Below are 16,796 nucleotides of genomic sequence, written 5' to 3'. Positions count from 1 at the left end.
TTGCAGGCTGGTCCACAGACTTAATCAGTTCAACATGCACTAGTCTGTCTGGTATGAAAAAGGCACATGAAAGCTTTTCCCATCATGGTGGCCACAAAATGTTGAAGAATCCCCATAGGCAAGAAGGAAATAAATGCCTTCTAAGAGCTAGTGATACAAATCATTTCTTGGCAAAGTTTTATATATTTTTATCAAACACGAGTATGTAAATGCTGTGTCTTATTTAAAGATTGAAGGTGCCTTTGTTCAAGGAATTGGACTTTATACAATGGAAGAATTGAAGTACTCTCCAGAAGGAGTTCTCTATACTCGGGGTCCAGATCAGTATAAGATCCCTGCTGTTTGTGATATTCCAGAACAGTTTAGAGTTTCCCTGCTGTCATCTTCCCAAAATCCTTATGCCATCTATGCATCCAAGGTAAGCAAACCATAACAGTGCTTGATTCTTTGATCCCAGGACAATCAGAAAAATTACTCAGCTATAAAACATATATACACTTTCAGTTCTTCTTTAGCATTTCAAACAGATCTGCATGCAATTGTTTTATTTTTTGGCTTCAAGGAAGCTAGTGTGAAAAGACATAATGCTGGATATTGCTGCGTATCTTTTATAGCTTGCAAGTAGTAATTTTAGTATTTCATTAACAGGGCGTACACAGAAGCTGCAAGAAGAATTTAAAACCATACTTTTAAAAATGTGGTGATAAACTGAAGGGATAATAGAATAGAATAAAAATGACTAAGGAGTTGATAGGGAAAACATGACAATGAGACAGTGCATCTTACGTGTGGTAAGCAATAAGAAATAGGAGTGTATATGTATTTATGTATGAGATTGGCTCAGGCATTCAGCTGGTATAATCATTGCTTTAATTTACAGCAGCAAATATTCTGGTGAGTTGCATGTAAGTACTAATGATAAATCAAGATGAAGCTAATTCTGCAAAAATTCAGATGTTTTAGGTATTAGGTATGCTTTTAGTATTCATTAAAATAAAACAGCATGACATGAAGGAAAAGCATATTTTAAGGTGAAAGTTAAAGAACAAATAGGTTCTTTCGAAGACAAGATACGTAATCAGATTTTTTTAAAACTTGTCTAGGTTGATTAGTTACATATTTGATTCTAGAGAGCTGATACTAATATCCATCTTTAAACAGCTTTTATCCTTTTCTGTGAATGCATCTCCTATAATTATCTGTAGAATTCACTGTAAGAAAGTGTGATTCTGTCTTCATGCATGCAGCATGTTTGGGGAAGACGTTTGGTTCTCAGATTTTAGCAAGGAGATAGATTCCATTGTAATATTCCAATCTAATTCAGATTAAAATATTCAATACCTTAGCACAGAGAGGACTCTGAAAGGGTGGATTTGACCTACTTTTGAGATAAGATACAAATGCAAATCTCATGTCTATAACAATGAGAGGATATCAAGCCCACTGAGGTCAGTGCTGTTTCTCTGCAGGGAATTAGCATGAGTTCACAATGTTTTTTAGTTGTACCTGTACTTGGGTTCAGATTGTTCTAATTTTATCTGCCAGTTATCCTAAATTTCAGCATATCAAGGAGCCAAAAAGATTCTGAACTCAATAGCCAGTATTTGAAAGCGACTTCTTTAGATCCCTGGAAGCACTAGCAACAGCAGACTTGGTGTGATTGAAGCCTGTTTCCACTAAATCTAAGAAAAACTAAAGAACGAAACAGTTTTTGAGTCACTGACTTCTAAGCTTTTTAGCTAATATTAATATGCCGTGTATTCCTCTCATTTGCTCTTTTTTTTTTCAGGGGATAGGCGAGGCAGGACTTTTCTTGGGATGCTCTGTGTTCTTTGCTTTGAGGGATGCAGTAACTAGTGTGAGGAATGAAAGAGGACTGAAAAAGACCTTCACACTGAACAGCCCTCTGACTGCTGAACAAATACGAGCTGCCTGTGAAGACGACTTTACTAAGATGGTAATAGGAAGGTGGGGGCATCTGCTTAAGTATCTCTGGGTAAAAGGACCTATAGCTTTTGGCACCCCTGAATGGTGAAGTGCTTAATGATGTCTCCAACTGGTTGTGCTTTGTATACAGCAGCATCATACTTCTCCTTCCTTTGAAGGCTCTTTGAAATTGAAATATCTGGTAACAGGTCTCACTCACACAAGCTATCCAGTCGAATGCCTTTCAAGCACTATACTGGAATTTCCCTGATTTTGTATAATCTTCCCCCCCCCCTTAAAACTTAATTTTACAGCCCCTTCTCTCCCTGAATCCTCCTCCTTTCTTCCATATGGTGAATCCCATAGAAGTTTAAATAACTCCTAATATCAACATGCAATGAATGCTAGATCAGTCTCCAAGCAGCTTCAGTCTTCTTCAAGGTGTTTTCCCCAACTGCCTTGCACTCTGGCACTGTTACCTCATTCTAGTACTCCTTGCTATGTCCAGTACTCTTTGCGAGTAAAAATAATTGCTTCAGAACTAACAAAAGAATACAGAAGAAAAACAAATGAGGTGATATACTTTTTGTATAATGTTGATACTTCAGATTCCATGTTTTCTGCAACTGTTCACTGTAGTCATATTCCCACGGCTATTGCTATTCTTTTTCTGTGTATGTTTAGATTTAGTATATAAAATTTGTGAAGCAAGGTCCTTGCCAGAGTATACATCCATACTGTGCCCTGAACCTCTGCGGCTCTGGCAAGGAAATTTCTGAGCTCTCACATATGGATTAATCCCATAGTATTCCATAGTATTTCCATGGTTGTGGTGGGTGTCATTGACACCAAATCAGTAGGTCCGTAGACTTGCTCTCATCACAAGAGCTTGCAGGAGGTGAGGCCCACCAATGAAGAAGCCAAGCTTCTCCATCCATGTTTTACCCTGTATCATATACATTTCTTCCAGATGTCTTTTGCAGAATACCTTTCTGGGCAGTTTAAAGATACCTGATAAGGACGATATTGGGAGCTTTGCAGTCAAATAATATTAACATGTAATTATTTTTCTTGTTTATTCTCATAGATGACAAACGATGAATCTGCTTCTTCCATATCTGTGTGAATGACAAACCAAAGAGTGCACAAGAACTGAATGGAATGCGAAGTACTGATTTACTGCCCCAGTTGCATGCTAATCAACACACAGATAAATAGATTTTTTTCATCTTCAGAATAGAAACAGATGCAAAAAAAATGCACACTATATATTCTATGCTTATCGTCATTCTCTATCCAGTATATTCATTACACCACTTCAGTTACAGTATATCATTATTAGAAATATATTTTCTGCATTTGAAGCATATGTATTCCACAAGAAGGATCTGCTCAATGGCTCTGTTGCACAGCAGCCCCAGGAAGATCAGCTGACTTGCTGCAAGGGAAGAAAGTTAGGATGAACTATAAAAGGTATGTCAGAAACCTTGCTACCACTTACTACATTTAACTACTTTCATATGATAAGTGACTTTTGAGAAGCTTCAGCTGATTTTCTGATTGGGATTTAAGTCGATCCCTTTTTGATAATAAGTGATGATCTGATCTGTAGTAAAGTCACTTTAGATTATTTTGGTACAGACATCTTTGTGTTAAAAACACACAGGAAACGAGTTACGATTTTCTTTTGCTATGCCCAGCAAATTGCTGTGGCTGATCTATGTATGTAGGAGATTAATTTTATCCCCAAAGTTGGAAGAGTTGCTTAGATGTACTGTCCAATGGAAGCTTTCTTTTTCTCATGGAGCAAGCCAAAAGCCTCTGAACTTCACGAGAAAACTCACAAGGAGTTCAGTGTGCTTTGAATAGGAGCCTTGATGAACTTGTCTCTGAAAAGGATTCTTAAACAGTGCTCAGGACTATATTGAGCAATGAGAGTTCAGTTAGCTTTTCTCCCACTCTTGAGCACTCCTGTGATAAAGACAAAATATATATATATTAATGATGAAAAGCTGATCCACAAATATTAGTCATCTGATGCTGCATAAGGTGCAGTGAGATTAGACTGCACCTAAGTAGTAGTAGTAGCTGGTGACAGAAAAATATAAAGCAGCACTGCTTAAAATGATAACAGAAAACCTGGTGTTAATAAATTTGATTTATGTATTTATTTGTAATTCGAGATCAAGAAATTACACAGAATATATCGAAGTTAATATACCATGAAGTCTCCAGCCACAGTATTCAGATTTCAGCATCAGAATCCACAAAATTGAACTCAATGAGAACTTCAGCCTTTCTTCTTCTCGAAGGACAAAGCTGTAATTTGAATTCTGAATGCATACAAATACACAAAGGTCTGTGGTATTTGGATTTGGAACTTTGATCTAGGATCCATACTTGCACAGAGAAAAATCTTAACTTCTTAAGTCAATGTACAGAAATTACACGAAGTAGTACCTGAAAAAATCGTAGTAGGTTCTTTGACAGAAGTAGAACAGGGAAGATAGTTTGTCCAACATATGATTTCAGTGAACCTCTGCAGCAGCTCTTCCTTACTGAGTGTGGCGATTGCTCTTCTAGTTTACTCATAAGTCAGATTGCTCTAGAGCCATGAAGACTGCCATTTGGAATGAAAATAAATGGCTGTAATTGATTTGACACGTCAGCCTGCGGTCTCCCATTTCACTGCTCCTCAGTTTACTGCAGACTATTTTCTCTTTGTACCTTCTGTGCCTTCTGTGAGTTGATACTGTATCTGTGAAAGAAACTGTGTTAGTAGGGCAAACTTGTTTTGTGTTAGCTATTAAGGTATGAAATCTTTATTGTTGTAATCTGTTTGTGTCTCTGTAACCTCTGGGTGAAATTCAGCTGCCTAAACTGAAGTGTCTAGTACAGCAGAGACATGGGAAAACACACCACTAGAATATAGCAACTGAAAGCCAAGCAGGTTATGGCAGGTCATCTGAAATGGCACTAGACGTGCAGTTCAGGCAGCTGAAGCCCCATTGGTATTTACTTCTTATTCTTCACTTTCTTTGTATTGCTTTGGCTTTGATATGTTGTAAGAAAGTCAATAAAATTAAATCTGAATGCTGCTGCCATAATTAGTCTTTTTTATTTGAAAGCTCTTGTTGCATGGACTTGTAAATGTGACAGTTCACAACCCCGTATGTCAATAAGCCTCAAACTATGGGTAAATCCTGGGATATGCTGAAGCAGGGAGCATATGTATTTATTGAACTTGGGAAAGTGCATTGTCTATGGCTCTCCTATGTACCTCTATACCTCAGTATAAAGTATTGGTAAGTTTCAGGCAAGTCGAATATTGTTCAAACTGTGGCCCGACCCTTACAGGCAATGTCGTCTCCACAGCTGCTGTGCTGAGCTGTTTGCATTCCTGGGATTCATCATGTTCTGGATGTGCACTTCGCTTTCTGTAGTACAGATCATATGTCTGCTTGTCAGCATTCCTCCCTGTCTCTTTACAAGTGACACTGTTGTCTGGTTGTCTCAAACCAGACGAGTTAACCAGTGGAAGTTATCCATGTACCAAACATGTTTGGTTCCAGATTCAAACATGAATCTGGAAATGGTGTGGAGGAACCCTTTCTTGTTTTCTTGGTGGGGAAAAAAAGTATTTCTATAAATTCCCATTCACAGCATTCCCTGTGTCTGGAGAAGCTTAAACACCTAATGTAAATACTAAGTTCTGTTTTGGAGGTCTGGTGCTCTGAAAATTATATATTGGACTGCTGAAGTCCAATATTGGGTCTGGTTCTCTCTCTCCATAGGCCTTTAAACCTGCGTATTGTACCTAAAACACACGCAAAATACTACAGCAGTGCTGCAGTTGGCAAAACTCATGGTTTTTGCCTGCAGGACCTAATGACTGATTTTGCTTCAGTGTTTGCATTGTCGTAAGTCTCAAACACACTTCAGAGGCTAAAACAGAAGCGGCATAGCTCTGCTGAGATTAATTTTATTTTCTTCTAATGGGAAATAATAAAAGATGGGGAACTGACTACTCTGTCTTGCAAGTCTAAACTGTTCCTATATGAAAGAGACACATTTGCTGTAAAATACAAAAATGGTAAATGAAGCAAGTGATATACATTAAAAGAAAAAAGAAGACTTGAGTCATGCACGTAAATCCTTAAAAAAAATAAAGGCCAGCTGTAATAAAGCATTTTGAGATTAGTGACCTTGTTTAATAGCCGTGAATCCAGAGTAATGGTTAAGATTTTAGAATCTTGGGAGTTCTCTAAAAACAACACATATAGGGTATGTTCATCTCATAACGGCAATTGGAGCAGTCAGGCTATTGAACCTGGGATGGCATTGAGAGGACCAGTAGGAAATTTTAAATGTGTGTATAACGGTAATCTTGAGTCTGTTTAAAACCTGGTTACTCTGCAGGAAAAAATATTAACTATGGTTCAGGTCCAAGACAGGATAAAGTGAGAAGCATGGCTCCACAGCTTAGCTGTTGTGGTTTAACCCGGCTGGCAACTAAACACCACACAGCCGTTTGCTCACCCTCCCCCCTCCCTCTCTGGGATGGGGGAGAGAAACGGGAAAGTGAAGCCGGTGAGTTGAGATAAAGACAGTTTATTAAGACAGGAATATAATAATAACAATAATAATAATAATAGTGATAATGATAATAGTATTAATAATAATAATGTGTAAGAAAACAAGTGATGCACAATGCAATTGCTCACCACCCGCTGACCGCTGCCCAGCCTATCCCCGAGCAGCCCGGGCCCCCACCCCGGCCAGCCACCCCTATATCTTGTTTAGCATGACGTCAGATGGTATGGAATACCCCTTTGGCCAGTTTGGGTCAGCTGTCCTGGGTCTGTCCCCTCCCAGCTCCTGCTGCACCCCCAGCCTGCTCGCTGGCAGGACAGAGCGAGAAGCCGAAAAGTCCTTGGCCTGGTGTAAACACTGCTCTGCAACAATTAAAACATCAGCATGTTATCAGCGCTCTTCTCATCCTAATCCAAAACATAGCACCCTACCAGCTACTATGAGGGAAAATTAACTCTGTCCTAACTGGAACCAGGACAGATATCCACCCCTTATTCCATACCATTTATGTCATGCTCAGGTTACACTCTTTCCAATACATTCTAATTAATCACCATTTTCATCTATGATATATAGCAATTATGGTAGTGATGACATACATTATTATATAATAATTAACATACTACAATTCAACTCATGGGCTATTCTCACCCAGTATCAAATCCCCTTGAGGTACACATCGGACTTCCCCATTCTTTTGCATTACCCACCAAGTGCATCCAGGTCCCTGAGCAAAAGCAATTCCACGAATGGGTTTGCCTTTTCCTGAGGCAGGAGTAGCCCAGACTGTTTTACCCAGCATGTTTCTTACGTGCACTACAGGAACTTTATCCCCTTCTACAGTGCGTAACAGGTTTGATTGGGCAGGTCCAGCTCGGTTGGCAGATCCCCTGGTATTGACTAACCAGGTGGCCTTTGCCAAATGTGTATCCCAATTTTTGAATGTCCCAGCACCCATTGCTTTCAGTGTAGTCTTCAACAGTCCATTGTATCGTTCAACTTTTCCAGAGGCTGGTGCATGATAGGGGATGTGATACACCCACTCAATACCATGTTCTTTGGCCCAAGTGTCTATAAGGTTGTTTCGGAAATGAGTCCCGTTGTCTGACTCAATTCTCTCTGGGGTGCCATGTCGCCATAGGACTTGCTTTTCAAGGCCCAGGATAGTGTTCCGGGCGGTGGCATGGGGCACAGGATATGTTTCCAGCCATCCGGTGGTTGCTTCCACCATTGTAAGTACGTGGCGCTTGCCGTTGCGGGTTTGAGGGAGTGTGATGTAATCAATCTGCCAGGCCTCTCCATATTTATGTTTCAGCCATCGTCCTCCATACCAAAGAGGTTTTGACCGTTTGGCTTGCTTGATTGCAGCACATGTTTCACAGTCATGAATAACCTGTGCTATAGTGTCCATGGTCAGGTCTACCCCTCGATCACGAGCCGATCTGTATGTTGCATCTCTACCTTGATGGCCTGAGGTGTCATGGGCCCATCGGGCCATAAATAATTCACCTTTATGTTGCCAGTCCAGGTCCACCTGAGCCACTTCAATCTTAGCAGCCTGATCCACCTGCTGGTTGTTTTGATGTTCTTCAGTAGCCCGATTCTTGGGCACATGAGCATCTACATGGCGTACCTTTACAACCAGGTTCTCTACCCGGGCAGCAATATCTTGCCACAATGCCGCAGCCCAGATGGGCTTGCCCCTGCGCTGCCAGTTGTTCTGCTTCCATTGCTGTAACCACCCCCACAGGGCATTTGCTACCATCCATGAATCAGTATAGAGATAGAGAACTGGCCACTTTGCTCGTTCAGCAATATCTAAAGCCAGCTGAATGGCTTTCACTTCTGCAAACTGACTCGATTCACCTTCTCCCTCAGCAGCTTCTGCAACTCGTCGTGTAGGACTCCATACAGCAGCTTTCCATCTCCGATGCTTTCCCACAATACGACAGGACCCGTCAGTGAACAAGGCATATTTCTTCTCATTTTCCGGTAGTTTGTTGTACAGTGGGGCTTCTTCAGCACAAACCACCTCCTCCTCTGATGATATCCCAAAGTATTTGCCTTCTGGCCAGTCCATAATCACCTCCAAGATTCCTGGGCGACTGGGGTTTCCTATTCGAGCCCGCTGAGTAATCAGTGCAACCCACTTGCTCCCTGTAGCATCAGTTGCATGATGTGTAGAGGGGACCCTTCCTTTGAACATCCAGCCTAGTACCGACAGTCGGGGTGCCAGGAGGAGCTGCGCTTCAGTACCGACCACTTCCGAAGCAGATCGAACTCCTTCATATGCTGCCAATATCTCCTTTTCAGTTGGAGTATAGCGGGCTGTTGTGGTTTAACCCGGCTGGCAGCTAAACACCACACAGCCGTTCGCTCACCCTCCCCCCTCCCTCTCTGGGATGGGGGAGAGAAACGGGAAAGTGAAGCCGGTGAGTTGAGATAAAGACAGTTTATTAAGACAGGAATATAAGGAATATAAGGAATATAATAATAACAATAATAATAATAATAGTGATAATGATAATAGTATTAACAATAATAATGTGTAAGAAAACAAGTGATGCACAATGCAATTGCTCACCACCCGCTGACCGATGCCCAGCCTATTCCCGAGCAGCCGGCCCCCCCACCCCGGCCAGCCACCCCTATATCTTGTTTAGCATGACGTCAGATGGTATGGAATACCCCTTTGGCCAGTTTGGGTCAGCTGTCCTGGGTCTGTCCCCTCCCAGCTCCTGCTGCACCCCCAGCCTGCTCGCTGGCAGGACAGAGCGAGAAGCCGAAAAGTCCTTGGCCTGGTGTAAACACTGCTCTGCAACAATTAAAACATCAGCATGTTATCAGCGCTCTTCTCATCCTAATCCAAAACATAGCACCCTACCAGCTACTATGAGCTACTTAATTCTGTCCTAACTGGAACCAGGACAGATATCCACCCCTTATTCCATACCATTTATGTCATGCTCAGGTTACACTCTGTCCAATACATTCTAATTAATCACCATTTTCATCTATGATATATAGCAATCATGGTAGTGATGACATACATTATTATATAATAATTAACATACTACAATTCAACTCATGGGCTATTCTCACCCAGTATCAAATCCCCTTGAGGTACACACCGGACCTCCCCATTCTTTTGCATTACCCACCAAGTGCATCCAGGTCCCTGAGCAAAAGCAATTCCACGAATGGGTTTGCCTTTTCCTGAGGCAGGAGTAGCCCAGACTGTTTTACCCAGCATGTTTCTTACGTGCACTACAGGAACTTTATCCCCTTCTACAGTGCGTAACAGGTTTGATTGGGCAGGTCCAGCTCGGTTGGCAGATCCCCTGGTATTGACTAACCAGGTGGCCTTTGCCAAATGTGTATCCCAATTTTTGAATGTCCCAGCACCCATTGCTTTCAGTGTAGTCTTCAACAGTCCATTGTATCGTTCAACTTTTCCAGAGGCTGGTGCATGATAGGGGATGTGATACACCCACTCAATACCATGTTCTTTGGCCCAAGTGTCTATAAGGTTGTTTCGGAAATGAGTCCCGTTGTCTGACTCAATTCTCTCTGGGGTGCCATGTCGCCATAAGACTTGCTTTTCAAGGCCCAGGATAGTGTTCCGGGCGGTGGCATGGGGCACCGGATATGTTTCCAGCCATCCGGTGGTTGCTTCCACCATTGTAAGTACGTGGCGCTTGCCGTTGCGGGTTTGAGGGAGTGTGATGTAATCAATCTGCCAGGCCTCTCCATATTTATGTTTCAGCCATCGTCCTCCATACCAAAGAGGTTTTGACCGTTTGGCTTGCTTGATTGCAGCACATGTTTCACAGTCATGAATAACCTGTGCTATAGTGTCCATGGTCAGGTCCACCCCTCGATCACGAGCCGATCTGTATGTTGCATCTCTACCTTGATGGCCTGAGGTGTCATGGGCCCATCGGGCCATAAATAATTCACCTTTATGTTGCCAGTCCAGGTCCACCTGAGCCACTTCAATCTTAGCAGCCTGATCCACCTGCTGGTTGTTTTGGTGTTCTTCAGTAGCCCGATTCTTGGGCACATGAGCATCTACATGGCGTACCTTTACAACCAGGTTCTCTACCCGGGCAGCAATATCTTGCCACAATGCCGCAGCCCAGATGGGCTTGCCCCTGCGCTGCCAGTTGTTCTGCTTCCATTGCTGTAACCACCCCCACAGGGCATTTGCTACCATCCATGAATCAGTATAGAGATAGAGAACTGGCCACTTTTCTCGTTCAGCAATATCTAAAGCCAGCTGAATGGCTTTTACTTCTGCAAACTGACTCGATTCACCTTCTCCCTCAGCAGCTTCTGCAACTCGTCGTGTAGGACTCCATACAGCAGCTTTCCATCTCCGATGCTTTCCCACAATACGACAGGACCCGTCAGTGAACAAGGCATATTTCTTCTCATTTTCCGGTAGCTTGTTGTACATGGGGGCTTCTTCAGCACGAACCACCTCCTCCTCTGATGATATCCCAAAGTATTTGCCTTCTGGCCAGTCCATAATCACCTCCAAGATTCCTGGGCGACTGGGGTTTCCTATTCGAGCCCGCTGAGTAATCAGTGCAACCCACTTGCTCCCTGTAGCATCAGTTGCATGATGCATAGAGGGGACCCTTCCTTTGAACATCCAGCCTAGTACCGGCAGTCGGGGTGCCAGGAGGAGCTGCGCTTCAGTACCGACCACTTCCGAAGCAGATCAAACTCCTTCATATGCTGCCAATATCTCCTTTTCAGTTGGAGTATAGCGGGCTTCAGATCCTCTGTATCCCCGACTCCAAAACCCCAGGGGTCGACCTCGAGTTTCCCCAGGTTCTTTCTGCCAGAGGCTCCAGGTGGGACCATTCTCTCCGGCTGCGGTGTAGAGCACATTCTTTACATCTGGTCCTGTTCGGACTGGCCCGAGGGCTACTGCATGAACTATTTCCTGCTTAATTTGTTCAAAGGCTTGTCGTTGCTCAGGGCCCCATTCAAAAGCATTCTTCTTACAGGTTACTTGGTAGAGCGGGTTTACAATCAGACTGTAATTTGGAATATGCATTCTCCAAAACCCCACGACACCTAGGAAAGTTTGTGTTTCTTTTTTGCTAGTTGGTGGAGACATAGCTGTTATCTTGTTGATCACATCCATTGGGATTTGACGACGTCCATCTTGCCATTTTATTCCTAAAAACTGGATCTCTCGTGCAGGTCCTTTAACTTTATTCTGTTTTATGGCAAAACCGGCCTTCAGAAGGATTTGGACTATTTTCTTCCCTTTCTCGAAAACTTCTTCTGCAGTGTCACCCCACACAATGATGTCATCGATGTACTGCACGTGTTCAGGAGCTTCCCCCTGCTCCAGCGCAGACTGGATCAGTCCATGGCAAATGGTAGGGCTGTGTTTCCACCCCTGGGGCAGCCGATTCCAAGTATATTGGACTCCCCTCCAAGTGAAAGCAAACTGTGGCCTGCACTGTGCTGCTAGAGGGATGGAGAAAAATGCATTAGCGATATCAATTGTGGCATACCACTTGGCTGCCTTTGATTCCAGTTCATACTGGAGTTCTAGCATGTCCGGCACTGCAGCACTCAGTGGTGGCGTGACTTCGTTCAGGCCACGATAGTCTACTGTTAGTCTCCACTCACCATTAGACTTTCGCACTGGCCATATGGGACTATTAAAAGGTGAATGAGTCTTGCTGATCACTCCTTGGCTCTCCAGTTGACGAATTAGCTTAGGGATGGGACTCAGGGAGTCTCGGTTGGTGCGATATTGCCGCCGGTGCACAGTTGTGGTAGCGATCGGCACTTGCTGTTCTTCAACCCTCAGCAACCCCACAACAGAAGGGTCCTCTGAGAGACCAGGCAAGGTAGACAACTGTTTAATGTCCTCTGTCTCCAAAGCAGCTATGCCAAAAGCCCAGCGGAACCCTTTTGGGTCCTTGAAATATCCTCTTCTAAGATAGTCTATGCCAAGGATGCACGGAGCATCCGGGCCAGTCACAATACGGTGCTTTTGCCACTCATTGCCGGTTAGACTCACTTCAGCCTCCAATACAGTTAACTGCTGGGATCCCCCCGTCACACCATAAATACAGATGGGCTCTGGCCCTGTATAGCTTGATGGCATTAGAGTACATTGTGCACCGGTGTCTACCAAAGCCTTATACTTCTGTGCGTCTGACGTGCCAGGCCATCGAATCCACACAGTCCAATAAACTCGATTGTCCCTTTCCTCCCCCTGGCTGGAGGCAGGGCCCCTCTAGTCCTGGTCAGAATCTTCATTTCTGTGTTTAAAGGACTGCCTGCTGGAAGTTGGAGCAGCAAACCTTTCAGAGAACTCCTTTTTCCCAATTGTTTTCCTTTGCAATTCACGTACCCGTGCCTCTAGGGTCGCAGTAGATTTTCCATCCCATTTTCTCATGTCCTCTCCATGGTCACGTAGGTAAAACCACAGGGTGGCGCGGTGTGTGTGCCCACCATATTGTCTTCCTTGCATAGATGAACGTTTACCCCTAATAGCTGAGACACTGGTTTGTACAGGTGGGGAGGAAAATAATCTCTCTTCAAGTTGGTGGATCTTTTCAGAAAGTTTCTCCAAAGTATTCTCTTTTAGCTGGTGGACACTGGTTCGTTCAGGTGAAGGGGAAGATAATCTTTCTTCAAGTTGGTGGATCTTTTCAGAAAGTTTCTCTAAAGCATTCTCTTTTAGCTGGTGGACACTGGTTCGTTCAGGTGGAGGGGAAGATAAATTCTCTTTAAGTTGGTGGACCTCTTCAGAGAGTTTCTCCACAGCTGAGACACAGACCTTTAGGGAAGAGGAGAGATTTCCTTCGTACTGCTGGAGTATTTTAGTCACTTCATTCACTGTGGGATTCTCCTCCGCTTTCCAGGCTAGTATTGCCAATGAGCTGGCATATGATGATGGGGCACTCTGTACAAACTTCCGCCACATGGGTAGTGTACACCGGACTGCATCTGGATCTGCGGATGTTTGTGCGTCGTCTAGGGCCTTATAAATTACTTCCCGTACGGCCAGTTCCCTCAGGTACTGAATTCCCTTCTCCATGGTGGTCCATTTGCTTGGTAAACATACAAGTTCTTCCTTGAAGGGACACCTTTCCTTCACAGCTGACAGGAGACGCCTCCAGAGGCTGCGAGATTGTGCTCCATCTCCAATTGCTTTGTCAATGCATGCGTCCCTAGCAAGGGATCCCAGCTGCCTGGCTTCCTTGCCCTCCAATTCCACATAATTGGCTCCCGTGTCCCAGCACCGGAGCAGCCAGGTGACAAGCTGCTCGCCTATACAGCAACCAAAATCTTTTCGCACATCTCGTAGCTCACGCTGGTATAGAGTCCGGGTAGTTACTGTTGATTTTTCGACATCCTCATCCTCATCTTCAGTCTTCTGCACCTTTGATGGCCGGTGTAGAGTCCGGGTAGTTACTGTTGATTTTCCGACATCCTCATCCTCATCTTCAGTCTCCTGCACCTTTGATGGCTGGTATGGAGTCCGGGTAGTTACTGTTGATTTTTCGCCATCCTCATCCTCATCTTCAGTCTCCTGCACCTTTGATGGCCCAGCCTCGTCTTCACTATGCCCAGACTTAGCAGAAGACTGTCTGCGTTTTAAACGACCTGAGCCTCTATACCATTTTTTCACCTTGTCTACAGGGGCAACTTGCACTGCTACAGCTCGTTTCTCTGACCCAGACACAGGGTCTGCCACAGGGGTTGGAATGCCCTCTGCGGGGTCAACTTGCACTGCTACAGCTCGTTTCTCTGACCCAGACGCAGGGTCTGCCACAGGGGTTGGAATACCCTCTGCGGGGTCAACTTGCACTGCTACAGCTCGTTTCTCTGACCCAGCCACAGGAGTGGGAGCAGCTGCACGAGCTGGGGCAGCTGCACGAGCTGGGGCAGCTGCAGGAGCTGGAGCGGCTGCAGGGGCTGGAACTGGAGCGGCTGCAGGAGCTGGAGCTGGAGCGGCTGCAGGAGCCGGAACGGCTGCAGGAGCTGGAGCTGGAGCGGCTGCAGGAGCTGGAGCTGGAGTAGCTGCAGGAGCGGGAGCGGCTGCAGGAGCTGGAACTGGAACGGCTGCAGGAGCTGGAGCTGGAGCGGCTGCAGGAGCTGGAGCTAGGTTGCTAGTAGCATCAATTGCAGCTCGATAGGCACAAGCCAGACCCCAGCACGCTACAGTGATTTGTGTCACTTTGGAACTGCCAGAGTCATGACACCTTTTTTTCAAGCATTCTGCCAGCTTTTTAGGATTTTGCAGTTGTTCAGGGGTGAATGTCCAAAACACTGGAGGTGACCACTGCTCTAGAAACCTGCCCAAATCCTCCCACACTCCCTGCCACTCGCAACTATCCCGCCTCAAGACAGATCTCCGGATGAGATTCCTGAGTAGTTGTTTAACCCTCCACAAAATCTGAAGCGCATTCAGGAGACATAACAACAAGAGCAGGCTGGTCTGAGTATCCCAAGGATATTCAACATCTCGGAGAACCACCGTAACTAGCTCGGGGGATAAGAGGGTGGTGGTGAAGGAGAAAGGGAGAGTGAACAGGTAGGGAAACATGTCTTCCCCTGTCCCCTTCACAGATTGGCTCCCTAACGAAAACAGGCAATAGGTGTAATTGCTAATAGTTTCCGAGATATGGGTTCCAAAGTATAGAGTCGACGTCAGTGCTGAGTACAAATACCAGGTTAAAGTCGTGACCAGATATTTCATCATTTCATAAGCCATTGTTACACCGCACAGTACCATAACAATCTTAAACCAGGGCCCGGAAAGGATAAACAGTGCAACAGGGAGCACATACAGAAAGTAACGCACCATAAAACTCAATTTGGAATACAGGTACAGCAGACTGGAGATTAAGGCAATCAACATCGTGACTAGCAACTATTAAGCAGGTCCAATACTTATACCAATTTTAGTTTAACACACTCTGGTCAGATTTGTCGATATCTCAACCCTTCGTGCCCCACGTTGGGCGCCAAAAGGACTGTTGTGGTTTAACCCGGCTGGCAGCTAAACACCACACAGCCGTTCGCTCACCCTCCCCCCTCCCTCTCTGGGATGGGGGAGAGAAACGGGAAAGTGAAGCCGGTGAGTTGAGATAAAGACAGTTTATTAAGACAGGAATATAATAATAACAATAATAATAATAATAGTGATAATGATAATAGTATTAATAATAATAATGTGTAAGAAAACAAGTGATGCACAATGCAATTGCTCACCACCCGCTGACCGCTGCCCAGCCTATCCCCGAGCAGTCCGGCCCCCCACCCCGGCCAGCCACCCCTATATCTTGTTTAGCATGACGTCAGATGGTATGGAATACCCCTTTGGCCAGTTTGGGTCAGCTGTCCTGGGTCTGTCCCCTCCCAGCTCCTGCTGCACCCCCAGCCTGCTCGCTGGCAGGACAGAGCGAGAAGCCGAAAAGTCCTTGGCCTGGTGTAAACACTGCTCTGCAACAATTAAAACATCAGCATGTTATCAGCGCTCTTCTCATCCTAATCCAAAACATAGCACCCTACCAGCTACTATGAGGGAAAATTAACTCTGTCCTAACTGGAACCAGGACATTAGCGTTTGACACGCCACAGAAGTGGTAATGTTGCATGTCCTGGGTTCTAGCTTCAGGCATTCCTACACTTTCTACATTCATCAATTGCTGGATAATATTAAAAGATGCCTAGTAGTTGTAGTTCAAATGCAGAAGACCCCCCCTCACGAGTAAGTACTTTATCATGTAGGTTGCAGAGTTAGGATTAGGGGGGCTCATATTCTTTCCAAATTATTTCAGCTCAAAAGAGGAGTTGATGTGGGGAATAGAAGTAGAAAGTTTGGTGCATTAGCATCTTAAAATTCATTCATTGCTGAGAAACTGCATACCTTACACTGGCTCCTCCCCATCTACGTAATTGGATGCACAGTCTGAAAATAAATTCTGTGGGAGACAAAGCAAACTTAGTTGACCCAGTCAGTCATGTGACCTAAGCTAGGGGCATATAGCATTTGATTAATTTCTCACGTTGTGTAAAACTTTATTTTTCAGACTTTAGTGCAACAGCATGGCTTGTCCTGAACAGCAATCAGATGAGCTTGTCTTTTTTGTGAATGGCAAGGTAAGTTTTTTAATGCTTTTTGGATCATCATTTCTTTGATGTTTACTCTTTATATTCAGTACTGGAAAGTTGTTATTCTGGAGCAACAGTTCATTCATAGGTAAACGTTTTGTGTCTTTGGTCTTCCT

The 16,796-nt window shown here is 44.5% G+C and overlaps 1 protein-coding gene across 4 annotated transcripts in view; it reads left to right on the top strand.

The window, feature by feature from the left end:
• The window catches only part of AOX1 (aldehyde oxidase 1), a 50,281-nt gene extending 45,248 nt beyond the window's left edge, over positions 1 to 5,033 (top strand). For 3 of the 4 annotated variants that reach the window (XM_080599622.1, XM_080599620.1, XM_080599619.1), the window contains exons 33-35: positions 230 to 418; positions 1,790 to 1,957; positions 3,014 to 5,033. In XM_080599622.1, the coding sequence (XP_080455748.1) occupies positions 230 to 418; positions 1,790 to 1,957; positions 3,014 to 3,052 (396 nt within the window). In that variant the 3' untranslated portion in view covers positions 3,053 to 5,033. Of the gene's footprint in view, positions 1 to 229; positions 419 to 1,789; positions 1,969 to 3,013 lie in introns of all 4 variants that reach the window. The other variant, XM_080599621.1, reaches the window with a different exon arrangement.
• The last annotated feature ends 11,763 nt before the right edge of the window (positions 5,034 to 16,796 follow it).

This window comes from Anser brachyrhynchus, assembly GCF_964034855.1.
Source record: "Anser brachyrhynchus genome assembly, chromosome: 7".
NCBI lineage: Eukaryota > Metazoa > Chordata > Aves > Anseriformes > Anatidae > Anser > Anser brachyrhynchus.
The sequence above is the reverse complement of the archived record's forward strand: the minus strand, read 5'-3'. Positions and strand labels throughout refer to the sequence as shown.